Here is a 15,744-nt window from a genome sequence, read left to right on the forward strand (position 1 = left end):
ACATATGAGCTTGTCAGATATAGCAGTGATGAGTGTGTCAGTAGTAGTAGGGGTGAATGTACAGTATATACTGGTGTAGTACATATGAGCTTGTCTGATATAGCAGTGCTGAGTGTGTCAGTAGTAGTAGAGATGAATGTACAGTATATAGTGGTGTAGTACATATGAGCTTGTCAGATATAGCAGTGCTGAGTGTGTCAGTAGTAGTAGGGGTGAATGTACAGTATATACTGGTGTAGTACATATGAGCTTGTCAGATATAGCAGTACTGAGTGTGTCAGTAGTAGTAGAGATGAATGTACAGTATATACTGGTGTAGTACATCTGAGCTTGTCAGATATAGCAGTGCTGAGTGTGTCAGTAGTAGTAGAGATGAATGTACAGTATATACTGGTGTAGTACATATGAGCTTGTCAGATATAGCAGTACTGAGTGTGTCAGTAGTAGTAGAGATGAATGTACAGTATATACTGGTGTAGTACATCTGAGCTTGTCAGATATAGCAGTGCTGAGTCTGTCAGTAGTAGTAGAGATGAATGTACAGTATATACTGGTGTAGTACATATGAGCTTGTCAGATATAGCAGTGCTGAGTCTGTCAGTAGTAGTAGAGATGAATGTACAGTATATACTGGTGTAGTACATATGAGCTTGTCAGATATAGCAGTGCTGAGTCTGTCAGTAGTAGTAGAGATGAATGTACAGTATATACTTGTGTAGTACATCTGAGCTTGTCAGATATAGCAGTGCTGAGTGTGTCAGTAGTAGTAGAGATGAATGTACAGTATATACTGGTGTAGTACATCTGTGCTTGTCAGATATAGCAGTGCTGAGTCTGTCAGTAGTAGTAGGGGTGAATGTACAGTATGTACTGGTGTAGTACATATGAGCTTGTCTGATATAGCAGTGCTGAGTCTGTCAGTAGTAGTAGAGATGAATGTACAGTATATACTGGTGTAGTACATCTGAGCTTGTCAGATATAGTAGTGATGAGTGTGTCAGTAGTAGTAGAGATGAATGTACAGTATATACTGGTGTAGTACATCTGTGCTTGTCAGATATAGCAGTACTGAGTGTGTCAGTAGTAGTAGAGATGAATGTACAGTATATACTGGTGTAGTACATCTGTGCTTGTCAGATATAGCAGTACTGAGTGTGTCAGTAGTAGTAGAGATGAATGTACAGTATATACTGGTGTAGTACATCTGAGCTTGTCAGATATAGCAGTGCTGAGTGTGTCAGTAGTAGTAGGGGTGAATGTACAGTATATACTGGTGTAGCACATCTGAGCTTGTCAGATATAGCAGTGCTGAGTGTGTCAGTAGTAGTAGAGATGAATGTACAGTATATACTGGTGTAGTACATCTGAGCTTCTTAGATATAACAGTGCTGAGTCTGTCAGTAGTAGTAGAGATGAATGTACAGTATATACTGGTGTAGTACATCTGAGCTTGTCAGATATAGCAGTGCTGAGTGTGTCAGTAGTAGTAGAGATGAATGTACAGTATATACTGGTGTAGTACATCTGTGCTTGTCAGATATAGCAGTGCTGAGTGTGTCAGTAGTAGTAGAGATGAATGTACAGTATATACTGGTGTAGTACATCTGTGCTTGTCAGATATAGCAGTGCTGAGTGTGTCAGTAGTAGTAGGGGTGAATGTACAGTATATACTGGTGTAGTACATCTGAGCTTGTCAGATATAGCAGTGCTGAGTGTGTCAGTAGTAGTAGAGATGAATGTACAGTATATACTGGTGTAGTACATATGAGCTTGTCAGATATAGCAGTGATGAGTGTGTCAGTAGTAGTAGGGGTGAATGTACAGTATATACTGGTGTAGTACATCTGAGCTTGTCAGATATAGCAGTGCTGAGTGTGTCAGTAGTAGTAGAGATGAATGTACAGTATATACTGGTGTAGTACATCTGAGCTGGTCAGATATAGCAGTGCTGAGTGTGTCAGTAGTAGTAGAGATGAATGTACAGTATATACTGGTGTAGTACATCTGAGCTTGTCAGATATAGCAGTGCTGAGTGTGTCAGTAGTAGTAGAGATGAATGTACAGTATATACTGGTGTAGTACATATGAGCTTGTCAGATATAGCAGTACTGAGTGTGTCAGTAGTAGTAGAGATGAATGTACAGTATATACTGGTGTAGCACATCTGAGCTTGTCAGATATAGCAGTGCTGAGTGTGTCAGTAGTAGTAGAGATGAATGTACAGTATATACTGGTGTAGTACATCTGAGCTTGTCAGATATAGCAGTGCTGAGTGTGTCAGTAGTAGTAGGGATGAATGTACAGTATATACTGGTGTAGCACATCTGAGCTTGTCAGATATAGCAGTGCTGAGTGTGTCAGTAGTAGTAGAGATGAATGTACAGTATATACTGGTGTAGTACATCTGAGCTTGTCAGATATAGCAGTGCTGAGTGTGTCAGTAGTAGTAGAGATGAATGTACAGTATATACTGGTGTAGTACATCTGAGCTTGTCAGATATAGCAGTGCTGAGTCTGTCAGTAGTAGTAGGGGTGAATGTACAGTATATACTGGTGTAGTACATCTGAGCTTGTCAGATATAGCAGTGCTGAGTGTGTCAGTAGTAGTAGAGATGAATGTACAGTATATACTGGTGTAGTACATCTGAGCTTGTCAGATATAGCAGTGCTGAGTGTGTCAGTAGTAGTAGGGGTGAATGTACAGTACATACTGGTGTAGTACATCTGAGCTTGTCAGATATAGCAGTGCTGAGTGTGTTAAACTGAGCAGCTGAGATAGCTAAGAATAATCCAGGTCCTATATAGTAGGACCATGTTAAAAAAAAGATTGTTTAAACATGTTAATTATTATCCTTCTGTGGGGTTATATGTAGTTTAACCAACTGCCTGATCTTATCGTAGATTCATCTGAAGTTACAATGACAATGTGAATGACAACTTCAGCTCTGTTGTGTGAGATATTGTGTATCATAGATACGATGCAGCCATCAATCATCACATACTTGTCTGAATTGTGCAGTAATTCAATATTTGTGCAAATAAGTTGTACTTGTGCCAGATTTTCTCTGTCTTTATACCCTACAAGAAAAACACATGGTAAGGGTTTCTAGGAAAGCTGGGTGGCTGCTTAAGAGAAAATCGGGTCTGAATCATTATAATTATAACTTTTCCATCATCTGATTTTTAACATTTAAAAAAAAATTAATTAATAAAATGTTTTTTGTTATTTCAACATGTTTCAATAGAATTCAATGTGGTAGGTAAATCAGTAGATTTTTTTATGTTGTAAAAATGATAATATTAGCATTTACAATCCTATTTTTAGTCAATACACAACATGAGGTTTAGATAAAAGAGAAAAGAATTTTCAGCATTTATTACTATTTACTGTTAATTCCACATAAATATCCACAAATCACATTTTTTTAATCTTTTTTCTTTATTATATAAAGTGCAATAACTTTAACCTTTTGATCTAATTTCTGAACCGGCTGAGGCGCAAAAGGGAAACAATGAAAAAATTGCGCACGTTCATTTAGAAAAATGTAAACAATTTATATGAAAATAAAATTCTTTTTCTCACTCCGGATCAGTCGTCACCTCTGCTCAATCTCATTTTCTTGTTGTCATATTTTTTTTTAAATATTAACCTTTTTAGCACAGACAATTTTTTCATCATGGACAACATTCCACATTTTAAGGAGGTCTTCTGAGCTCAACTTGTGCACCACCAGCAAGCTCTTATAGAAACAGGGGTCTTTGTTCATTGCACTTGTTCTCTTTTTGCTAATTCCAAATGTCCTAAATCCTGGATGGAGTTTGGGTTCCACACCTATTGCCTTAAGGGACATCCCCAAAAACACATCATCAATGGGAAACAACTGAATCTTTTCAGAAGCGAAAAACAGTTTTCTGGCTAGAGTAGACGCCATTAGGAAGCCACCACCCCCAGCGTAGACGGGATAGGGTTTGTCATATAACTCTTTGGGGATATAATATTTACTTTGCTTATTCCTAATGGGAACTGCTCTGGAAATGATATCCCCTACAAATAAACTTGGTAGTAAAGGGTCTTCCTTTTTGAAGGCCAAAAAATCTAAGATATTTTCAGTGTTCACAAAAATATCATCATCACCTTTAAAAATAAACTCAACATTTGGGCAATATATGTGGAACCATTTTAAGAAATTGACTTCTTTAAGAGTCAAGTTAAAGAAAGTGTCCATGAAATCCCATTGTAGAATGTCTCCATAGATCTGGTTCTCCTGCTCAATGAGTTTCTGGAGGTTCCTGTGGTCTTTACCTATGGATGTAGTTCCAAGGAGAAATAAAGTCTTAATTTTCTTTCCATCCACTTCTTTTTCCTTGCCCCAAGTCCTTCTTACAGCTTCTCTCCGATCATGTTGCTCAATGATGGACTTTACCACAATCAGTAGGTGAACATTTTCCTGACATTTTTCTGGGTGGTTAAGCAATAGTGGGAAATACCTGCAATGTCTGTGCAGGATAAACTGATGGAATCTGGGATCCACATGTTTGAACCAAGGTTGTCTCCTTAGAGCAGTGTTCTCGGGACATTTACTCTCATTAACATCCCACCTTGGTGGAGGCAAACTCAATCCTGCTGAGATGCCACCACCAGCATGAGACTTGCTAGTGGTTACTTCGCTGTTCCTCTTGGAGGAACTATTATCTGGTTGCAACCATTCATGCATGATTCTGGTATGGAAAGCCAGGCTTCCCTTTGTCCCTTCTTCAACCAGTTTAAATTTATGTACAGTGACCAGGGTGGCAAAAAGTAAGGATAGTGTTATGCAGGTTTTCAGCAGTCGCCTTCTTCTGAATAGACACTCCATGGTTGAAGCTGTGATGGGAGGCACTTTGTTGAGGTTGGGAGCCCTCCTGCTCCCTTGTCTCCTATGGCTGTGAGATAGATGATAAAGGTCTGCATAGCATGGTGGCAAGAACCAGATCTCCAAAAAATGCATGAACAGCGTCAAAGCAGCACATGAAATCTTCTAGGGGCTAAGAAACCTGGAGCATTTCCCATGCCATCACAGGCTGTTTGGTGAACAGTCCGCTCATACCTGCTTTTCAGACTTCAGTCTTGTCCTGCTTGATGCTGAAGCTGGAGGTATCATCCCTTGTAGACAATGGTCTGCTGATGTCTCTGCATGGTACACATATGGCTGGAGATCATCCTGCTTCTGAACGCTCAGCCCAATGACTTGCCAGATGCAGACTGATGCTTGGAGTTTTGGTGTGTGCAGCCAGTAACTTTTCTGCAGATCACATTACTGGAAGGCACACTTGGTTGGGTTAAGAGCTTAACCCTTTCTCAGCACACTGCTTTTACTCTCCTCAAGAGATTCTTGAAGTTTTGCGGGAGGCGTGACCTCCTCCCTTCTGAGAACATCACAGGCTGGTTACAACCCTGCGCCTTCACACCCCATCTAGAATGGGAGGAATAACTAATAACTATGAATAACTCATTTAAAGAGAAAGTGTACAGTTTACAACATCCCATCTTCATATAACCCTATAAAGGACATTGTAGACACGTTGCTTTACTCATCTGGCATGAAATCTGACTTTTAGGATTTCTGAGATATAAATCTGCATTGTGAAATCCATTCGCTTCCTGGCACCAGAAAGCAGCGCTAATGTGGAAGCTTCCTTAAAAACCCACCGCCCCTTGTACAGATGTTGCTTCAGCATGCTTCACTCTTCAGCTCTACCATCCTGTGTATTTACCGAAGTGTAAAAAACACGTTTATTTATGGCAGATTTTGGGTGTATTGCCAAGTACTGATGAGAAATAGGACAATTCTATTCTAAGAGTTTGTGGTCGCCCAGAAAGGAAATCAAAAGATAACTTGAGTTTTACAGTAGCAGAATCTAATAAAGCTGAACATACACACCCCACAGATAACACTCCTAACACACTGTCCACACACAACATGTAATGCGATTGTGGCGAAAAACAGGTTTACAGATACATAGTGAGCCAACAGAACAGAACAATGGAGACAAAGCAAAGCGCAACAAAGTAAATGTATCCTAACAATTACTGGGACATGGGGCAACGGAATTGAGAGACTCCGACAGCTCGGCGCGGCTTCAAATGGGGGTAAAGGTCCTGATAAATTATGGGGTCCTATTATAACAATGTGGCCCCTAAGGTGGGTCCTAAAGTGTGGCCTGGAAGTCAGAGGTAATAGTTTGGAACCTTTTTAATGACTATTTTAAGAAGATTCTAAGGCAAAGTGCCCATGGTTGTGGAATACATTTTTAATGATAATTAAATCAATAGATACATTTTTGGATATTCTTGGTTATATTTTGGTGTTTTAGACCCCTTTGCCTGCAAGCAGTGATGTCATATCTAAGGCATGTGACCACTGCAGCCTTGATCTTTCTCTAACCCCACAGCTCTTTAGGAAACATTGGGGGTCATTTACTAAGGGTCTGATTCGCGTTTTCCCGAAGTGTTACCCGAATATTTCCGATTTGCGCCGATTTTCCCTGTATTGCCTCTGGATTTTGGCACACGCGATCGTATTTTGGCGCATCGGCGCTGGCAAGCACGCAACGGAAATCGGGGGGCGTGGCCGAACGAAAACCCGACGGATTCGGAAAAACTGCCGCATTTTAAAAAAAAAAGTGTTGCGGGACTCGCGCTTACCTTCACCAGGAATAGGCCGGTGAACTTCAGTGCATTCCGGCGGGCCTCAGGGAACTTCAGCGCAGCAGCGCCACCTGGTAGACATCAGAGGAACTGCCTTAGTGAATCCCGGCCGGACCCGAATCCACCGCAGAGAACGCGCCGCTGGATCGCGAATGGACCGGGAAAGTAAATCTGCCGCATTGTCATTAGTTTTACCACCAAATATGCTATTTAGACTCTACTGTCAGGGGGGGGGGGTCCCAGGCTGTCTAGTTGGGACCAGGACCTCCCACCAGACACTACTTTGTCTAATCAGCACATTTGGCACAATAACGAATGATGCAGATTACTTGAGGACGGTGGGACGAACATTTTTAGGATGAAGAAAGAAAAAATTGGCAGGGTTGGAGTTCACATAGGTGATGAAAGGTCGACTTTATAGTGTTATAGTGTTGTTTTTAATGAGTATCAATTGAACTTCTATTTTTTCATTAACCCCTTGCTTCACCATGACGTTCCCCAATGTCATGGTGTGGCAGCGAGTACATGAAGAGGGCTCATGGACGGAGCCCTCTTCATACACACTGGATGTTTTCTCCATAATGCAGCAAACACCCACCGCTGACACCTGTGATCAATGCCAGGGCACACATCTGGAATATCTTCATTTTGGCATTTTCTGGGCTAATAACTTCTTCATACTTTGGTGTATGGAGCTGTGTGTGGTGTCATTGTTTACGAATTTTGATGATGTTGCAACCATTTTAACCCCGATCGCAGTTATGTATGCAGAAAAATAAAAAAATTATGGCGTTTTGAAAGTGGGGAGTGAAAAAAATGCAATAAGTAAAAAGGGCTTTGTCCTTAAGGGGTTACTATACAACTGTTACTATACTGTATATATTCGTGTATAAGCTGACCCGAGTATAAGCCAAGGCAACTAATTTTACCACAAGAAACTGTGGAAATCTATTGACTCGAGTATAAGCCTAGGGTGAGAAATGCATTGGTCACGGCCCGAGTCCAAGTGTTCCACGTCGGTCTTGGGCAGTGCCCCTGTGGTGCAAAGAGGAAGGGGGGCGGCGCTGCCCCAAGTATATCCTCGTCATAGTGTATGTGCGCAGGCAGGAAGAGAAGTGATGGAGCCGTGGGGAGAATAAGCCACAGGCAAGTATAGAGTTTTTTTTAAAGTAGAAGCTATTTGGGTGTGATGGGCATCTTCATATAGGGTCTGTGTTTGGGTGGGTGTGGGCCCATCGGAAGCCCACCCATACCGCCTATATAAAGATCTGCTATTGGTCACTAGTTGCATTTGTGAAAAATGTGGTGACGGGTTCCCTCTAAACAATTGTTCTTTGGGTACCTGCCATGTATATCAGTATAGGGCACAGTCTCCAAATGACTCCCGGATTTGTTACCCAAACATTTCTGGAATAATAGCAGATGGAGAAACTTGTCTCATCCAGGGGGAACTGGATTCTCACTGCCTCTAGATTTATTTATTTACAGTCACCATTCTGAGGTCAATGTGGAAGGAAAACAAAAATCTGACACCCTCTATAAAGCTTCATGTCTCAGCCCAGAATAATGTCATCTCCCTTGTGATCACTTCATCTACTGAAATGATAGTTTCCACAATTTTCATAAATTATAAGAACAGGAAAATAAAAATTTTTTTTTAGAAAACTATAGAACACTAGTCTTAAATACAGCATGCCACACTTTTATACACATGCCCTGACAGCAGTACATTATAGTGTTTCCCTTACATCCAAGCTGAAATAATCCTCTGTGCTTGGGCCGTTCAGAACCAGTGTATTGTGTGTTCATGTTCTTAGGGCTTTTGTCAGGAGTGTAACTGGCTTGTCCAAATGTGCTTTTGCATACCTCAGGTGACTCAGTTTGTGGCGTGCCTGCAGAAACAGCTTCTTTCGCATCACTCTCCCATACAGCTTCTCCTTTTCTGTATTGTTGACCGATGCACAGTGACACCAAGATGATGCTGCAGGTCTTTGGTCTGTGGATTGTCCTTGACTGTTCTCACCATTCTTCTTCTCTGCCTTTCTGATATTTTTCTTGGCTGCCACTTCTGGGCTTAACAAGAACTGTCCCTGTGGTCTTCCATTTCCTTACCATGTTCCTCACAGTGGAAAACTGACAGGTGAAATCTTGTTGTATCCTTCCCCTGAACAACTATGTTGAACAATCTTTGTTTTCAGATAATTTGAGGAGCCAATGATGCCTCCTCAGAGGAGATTCAAATAGGAGAACAACTTGCAAGTGGCACCTTACATACCTTTTCTCATGATTGGATACACCTGGCTATGAAGCTCATTGAGGTTATCAAACCAATGTATTGCTTCAGTAAGTCAGTAGTTAGGAGTATTCAAATCAAGCAAATGATAAGGCTACCCATACTTTTGCACCTGTCAAATGTTGTTTTAATGCATATTGCACATTTTCTGTTAGTACAATAAACCTCATATCAATCCTGAAATATTACTGTGTCCATCAGTTATTAGATATATACTCGTGTATATTAGGTATACATCAGTTATTAGGTATATACTCGTGTATAAGCCGAGTTTTTCAGCACAAAAAATGTGCTGAAAAACGTCCCCTCGGCTTATACACGAGTATATTGCAAAAAAAAAAAATGACCCACTTAAAAAAAATAAACTTATATACTCACCCTCCGATGTCAGTGCGTCCTGTCTTCTTTCTTCTCCGCGGCTCCTCTTCTCTCTTCTTTCTTCTGTCATGGACGCGGCCATGTTTTCTTCGTGGCCGCGCATACTATGACGTCAGCAGTGGCTGCGTCATAGTATGCGCCTGCTAGAAGAAAACATGGCCGCCTCCATGCCGGAAGAGAGAAGAGGAGCCGCGGAGAAGAAAGAAGACAGGACGTGCTGACATCGGAGGGTGAGTATTTAAGTTTATTTTTTTAAGGGCCGTGGGGGCAGGCTGCTGTATACTACTAGGGGCTTGCTGTATACTACTAGGGGCTGCTAAATACTACATGGGGGCTGGCAGGCTGTATAGTAATGGGGGGGGAGGTTGACCAATGCATTTCCCAACCTCGGCTTATACTCGAGTCAGTAGTTTTTCCCAGTTTTTGGTGGTAAAATTAGGGGTCTCGGCTTATACTTGGGTCTGCTTATACTCGAGTATATACGGTATATCAAACTGAAATAGCTGTTGTAAAAACCCAAATTTTGATAACTAAAAATGATTAAGCTTAATAGGGGTGCCCAAACTTTTTCATATGACTGTATATGGTGTGTGATTCTAAGGCTATATTCACACTGCCGTTGCCCGCCCGTACTGTACCGTAGCGGGCAACGGCAGTGCACGGGGAGAGGAGGAGGAGGTGAGCGCAGCTCACCCCTGCCCCTCTCCATAGCAAACTATGGCGCACGGCGCCGTATTACGGGAAAAGGACAGGTCCTATCTTTTTCCTGGGCACCGTACCGCTCCCGTAGGGTGCCGTGCGCCCATTGCTGCCTATGGGGGACGTATATCGGCCGTATATACGCCCCCCATACGTTAGTGTGAATGTAGCCTAACTCTCATGTGTGAGTATACAAATATGTATATTTTAAGGAGGAAGGGAGACCCCATTCAGAAGTCTTCTATGGGGCCTAGCCTCTTCTAGTTACGAGGGGCAGCTTTGGTGGTCAAAAATGTGATCACCACCCTTTCAGTCAAAACGGCAAAATGTTTTTAACTGCATTGTAAGGACATTGTCAGCGGTCTCTCATCAAGAGGTCCACTACCCAAAAGCCTTTATACATGATATCTATGAATACTGTATCCCAGGAATACAGGGTTTCCCACTATACACAACATATGATGACATTTATTACTAGTCTATGTGCTTAAACATAAACTAGGTGAAATAAATGAAAAATAAATCAGATTTTTCCTCCAGTTGACGGCACTACCAACAGCCTCATGTGGGGTCACCTCCAGCCCCTAGATGTTTCCACGGAAAATATGAGTGACTGCACATAAACATGTTTTCTTTTCAGGGCCACCAAACTTGCATCTGGTGCGCTGCCAGAAAGCCATAGAAACCCAGACTTTATGTGGTGTGGAGACTGCAGGTGGCTGAGGACACAGGGCGCTCTCATAGAACCATGAGGAAGCCGCACGTGGCTGTAAAATGGTTCTACTTATGCAACATTCATCTAGATGTAGAACATCAGTGACCATGAGGAAGGCGTCAGCTGAAACCCATCAGTCCTTCATGTTCATGTAATACTTATTTTAATTACTGAAATGAAGAATTGACATATTGGGGCTTATTTACGAAGGGTCGCGCTACTCACTTTCGTCGGACTGTTCGCTGTTTTCGGGATTTGTGCAGCTTCGGTATTTAACAGGGGTTGCGCTGGGATTTTGGCGCAGCTGAACTGGCTTATAAATCAGGGAGGGGGGGGGGTGTTGCCAACTGAGTGCAGGATTTATGATTCAAATTGTGTCGCAAGACAATGCACTTACATGCACCGTGAAGAAGAAGGTGAACTCTGCAGTCAGACAATGCACTTTGTGTAAACTAAAAGGAATGGGTAATGAGTAAATGTGCCCCATTATGGATATTTGCTGGGGCTGCACGATTCATCTATATTGTAGGGTAAAATAAGATAAGTAGTATAGGTTTTTCTTTTGCTCTGGCACTCCAGTGATGACCGGCCATGCAACGCTGCAGCAGGAGGCTGTACTCACTGCTTTATCCAAGTATTGAGTGTAAGGTCTGCAATATTCAATGCAATATTTCAGTTTTTCCTTTTTATTAAATCTGTAAACTCTGGGGTACTGACTCCAGAATAATGAGGGAAAGCTTGATTTTTTTTATATAATTAAAGGAAATTACCATGTCGTAATCTACTTATTTGTTATCCAAGGCCTCCTTCTTCTACAATCAACTTTTAAAATTACTGTTAAACTGTGAAAGAGCACTTCCCCCTCCTACTGTGTGAGGCAAAGGGAGAAGGGGAAGTGCAGAGTGAGAAGGGGGAAGAGTAAGACATGCTCAAACCATGGAGGGGCTCTGGACACCCCCCCCATAGCACTTCTGGCTCATTAGAAGATTACCACATCACAGTGCCTGGATCTATGAGTATGTGTCCCTGGCTTATCCCGTTTCATTTTGTTTGTAGATTTCTTTTAATCACAATATTGTAACCTAACAAAAATGTAAAAAATACAAAAGTGGCTGAAGATTTTGTGTATGCACCATGTCACCTACCCTGCAATAAAGAGATATTATTCCAGGTTCTCTTATATTAATGTACTCTGTAAGAATGGTTGCAGTACAGCTATGGAGGTAGGTGGCAGATAAAACATATTTAGGGGCTACCTGGTGACCTCTACGACTTTGGCAGTCACACAAATGTATGGAGGGGCGCGTAAACGGCCACAAATTTGCAGCCGGAAATACATCCCCCATAGTCATCTATGGCCTGGTATGGCGAGCGCAAAGTGTGCTTACTGTACCGTGCCGTGGTTTAAAAAAAGATATCTTTGACTGTAAGATCGGCCTTGCGGCTTTATTTTCTATGGAGAGGGGAGGGGTGAACAGCGTTTCTGTCCTTTCCGTCGTGTCTGACGTGTGCCTGCTCGTCCGTAGCCGTTTGTGTGAATGCAGCCTTACAGCTAAGGATATACTATATGTGCAGGGATTGGCTACCCAGTGACATGCCTAAATCATCATTTATTTGCCTTCCAGCTCGGAGGGTTTCTAGGACCAGTTTCTGGTTTCTTTTACCTTTTGCTCACACCCCCTGTGGTTTTTGTACATTTGTGTCTCTGGTTACTTGTTTTGAATGTTTTATGACCTGGCATTGTTCAGACACAAATAAGAGACACAGCACAAGTGTCATAAAAATACATTGTATATATTTGGATTTTAGAAATGTTCACACAAGAACACATATAACACAGTAGCACACATACACGTTCAGGAACATGCAAACCCTAAATCACCTGTGTACTTCTTGCAAGCAGCAGGTAGCTATGGCTGTATTTCTGTATGGACACAAGGTTCCAGCAGAAGACTCCATAATAATATTCAGAATTATTAATCGTGACTATACTCTGCGGAAGGCTCCTCTCATCTCACAGCGACGTAAAAGATGCAGATTGTACCTCATCATAAAAGCCAAATAACAGTATTGCCCTTAAAATTATTTAAAGTAAAAAAAGTGTTTGTCACTTTCTGTTCAGGGTGATTTGCAGCTGTATTAGGGTAGTCACACGGCTTCTGACAACCTACGTGTAATTTGGCCACATAGCTACACAGTTGGCTTTAACACTTAAAGGGTTATTCTCATCTGGGTATTCATATTTAATTGAATTCATCTGCTATCTGTTGTTTCTTCAATTGCATGCTATGTGTGAAGAGAATTTCCCATAAATATAGTCATGTTGTCCCTTAAAAACAAGATAGCGGTCCTTGGATACGACCACCCCCACACTCTTCCAGTGGTGGTCAGGCATGTACTGATTCAGCATTCATTAAAGGACGGCTGTGGGACATACATTAACTTCCCAACATTTCACATGCAAAAACTTGTATTTGTTTTTTATGCAATCACTCAAGCAGCGGTGGTCGTATCCCAGCACAACAATCTTGTTTCTAAGGGACAACATGACTACATACACGGGATATTATCTTCACACAGATACATTTTTTTTAATTGGATGTTATTTTAAAAAAATGTATGTAAATGGTAGAATATTTAAATTAAATGTGAACGTGCAGATAAGAATACCCCATTCAGAGAATTTAAAAGAATACCCTATAAAAAAAACTAAAAAAAACTTCTACACTGTATTAGACCTACATCACATTTCCCAGCATTTTTCATAGGGGTTGAAAGATTGGTGGTGGTGGTGCAGAAACCCATTGCCCTGACTAACTGTTGTGCAGTTTCCCATTTAGATGTATGAACTGTACCCACGTTTTTATGGGGGTTGCTGTAATCAGACCCCAACAGATCAGATAATTATCCCTAAAAAACTGACTTGGGTCAGCCCCTTTGAGCAGATGTCCACAGGAAATGTATCCAGCAGTTTTAAAGTCCACCATTTTCTACAGCAGATTTAGAAAAAAATGATCATAATAAATGCTGCATATTTTCCACTTGTTAATCCCTGGCAGAAAATGCAGACAGCCTATACTCCATGTAGCCATATTATACCATGAGAAATATCTGAGAGGAGAATAGCATGAGCTCTGCTATGTATGTCTGTACTAGGGTCCAGGAAGGTACAGCTTATGTATAACCACATAACATGAAAATCACAATACAAATAGTCCCTTAGATTGTAGAAAAAGTTAAGACATTACAGTGAGTTTCATATTGTACGTAACATAGTAAGAGGTCAGCAAGAGGAATGTGTGGGTGGCATAAGCGAGATCAGACACCTTCGCTTCTTCTATTACCCGCTTCCTGAGCACAGAGGTGCTGTGAGGCTGTGAGGTGTGCAGCAGCTGCCCAAAGCTGGGTCTGGGTCTGTTCTAGTAAATTGCTGGGCAATATACGAGCGGATAAGAGTGTTCACTCTACAATTCTTATATTAATAGGGGATTAAGTGTGACGTCATGCACCTGCTCCCCTCCCATGTGTATAAAATATACATTGTTCATGTCAGGCTACTGTATATACCTGTAATATATAGGAGATATATATATATATTGTGTTTCTCTCTGGGTTGTAAAAGTGTGTGTTTGTGGTGTGGCTCACCTCGCGAGCAGGCACAGCCCTACTTACAATCAAATAAATTAACAATAAAATCCAAGACTTGATCATAAAACTTAATATAATAATATTCTAGAACACAAGCTTTGTGGATATTTGCCTCTTTCTACAGATTTGTGTCTTTAGGATTAATAAATATCTTCAGTGTCTGAGGGCTCGGAGTTCAGGTACCAATAAGAGATTTTCTTGGTCCAGGGCCCAGAGCCACCTAGGTCCTTCCTTCACCGTTTTGGCTGTGGCTTGCCTGTAGTTTTATTAAGACCTGCTCTTGGGGCTGGGATCTTACTGCCGGCGATAGGTGGACGAAGCTTGGCTGCGGTGGCCCCCGGTTTTGTTACACCTCCAGCTTTTGATGCACCTGAATAAAAAGATAAAATTAGTGGCAAGTACCACAGAGATTTATCTATAGACACAGGCTTATAATGATACTTTCATTATGCATCATAGGGCAGAGAGGAAAAATACCAGTCTGTACATATTCCCCCCCCCCCCTAATAATATAACACATATAGAAATCATCATTTCCAAATGTGTGATTTAAATGACAATGTCTTTGGAAATGCTTTACATATCAAAACATTTTTTACATTATTTTCATGACATGTGAGACATTAACTTAAAGGGAACCTACCACCACAAATCTACCTATAAAGGTAGATCGGGTGGTAGGTGAATCAATGGGACGTGATTATAGCCCTTTTAAGGGCTAATCCTCACGTCCCCGCACTTTTTTGTAAACTTTTATTACCCTAATATGTTAATTTTATTATGCGGCTACTGGGGTGTGGAGTAGCCGCATATGGGATTACACGAGGCGGCTACTCCACGCCCCGGTAGCCACTTTACCCCTCCTACTCACCATGTTCGGCGCGCAGCTGCTCGTAGCTGCGCGCCCTCGTCCGCCGATCCTGCCGTCTGCGCATGCGCAGAACAGCAGGCCCGCAGACGGCAGGATCGTCGGACAAGGGCGCGCAGCTACGAGCTGCTGCGCGCCGAACATGGTGAGTAGGAGGGGTAAAGTGGCTACCGGGGCGTGGAGTAGCCGCCTCGTGTAACCTCAGATGCGGCTACTCCACGCCCAAGTAGCCGCATAACAAAATTAACATATTAGGGTAATAAAAGTTTACAAAAAAGTGCGGGGACGTGAGGATTAGCCCTTAAAAGGGCTATAATCACGTCCCATTGATTCACCTACCACCCGATCTACCTTTATAGGTAGATTTGTGGTGGTAGGTGCCCTTTAAAGGAAACCTACAATCTCGGATCCACCTATTAAGGTAGATAAGGCGGCAGGTTCCTCTAATAAATCCA

General features: G+C 41.8%; 2 protein-coding genes across 3 annotated transcripts in view; both read right to left on the minus strand.

The window, feature by feature from the left end:
- Window positions 1-3,349: 3,349 nt before the first annotated feature.
- On the minus strand, window positions 3,350-5,360 carry LOC140065700 (UDP-GlcNAc:betaGal beta-1,3-N-acetylglucosaminyltransferase 7-like). Its single transcript, XM_072113281.1, has one exon. The coding sequence runs from the start codon at window positions 4,986-4,988 to the stop codon at window positions 3,639-3,641; it is 1,350 nt and encodes a 449-aa protein (XP_071969382.1). The 5' UTR covers window positions 4,989-5,360; the 3' UTR covers window positions 3,350-3,638.
- Window positions 5,361-12,548: 7,188 nt separating this feature from the next.
- Window positions 12,549-15,744, minus strand: part of CEP104 (centrosomal protein 104) — a 79,544-nt gene continuing 76,348 nt past the window's right edge. For both annotated transcript variants that reach the window (XM_072156198.1, XM_072156197.1), the window contains exon 22: window positions 12,549-14,791. In XM_072156198.1, the coding sequence (XP_072012299.1) occupies window positions 14,655-14,791 (137 nt within the window). In that variant the 3' untranslated portion in view covers window positions 12,549-14,654. The remainder of the gene's footprint in view (window positions 14,792-15,744) is intronic.

Source organism: Engystomops pustulosus, chromosome 6 (genome assembly GCF_040894005.1).
Source record: "Engystomops pustulosus chromosome 6, aEngPut4.maternal, whole genome shotgun sequence".
Taxonomy (NCBI): domain Eukaryota; kingdom Metazoa; phylum Chordata; class Amphibia; order Anura; family Leptodactylidae; genus Engystomops; species Engystomops pustulosus.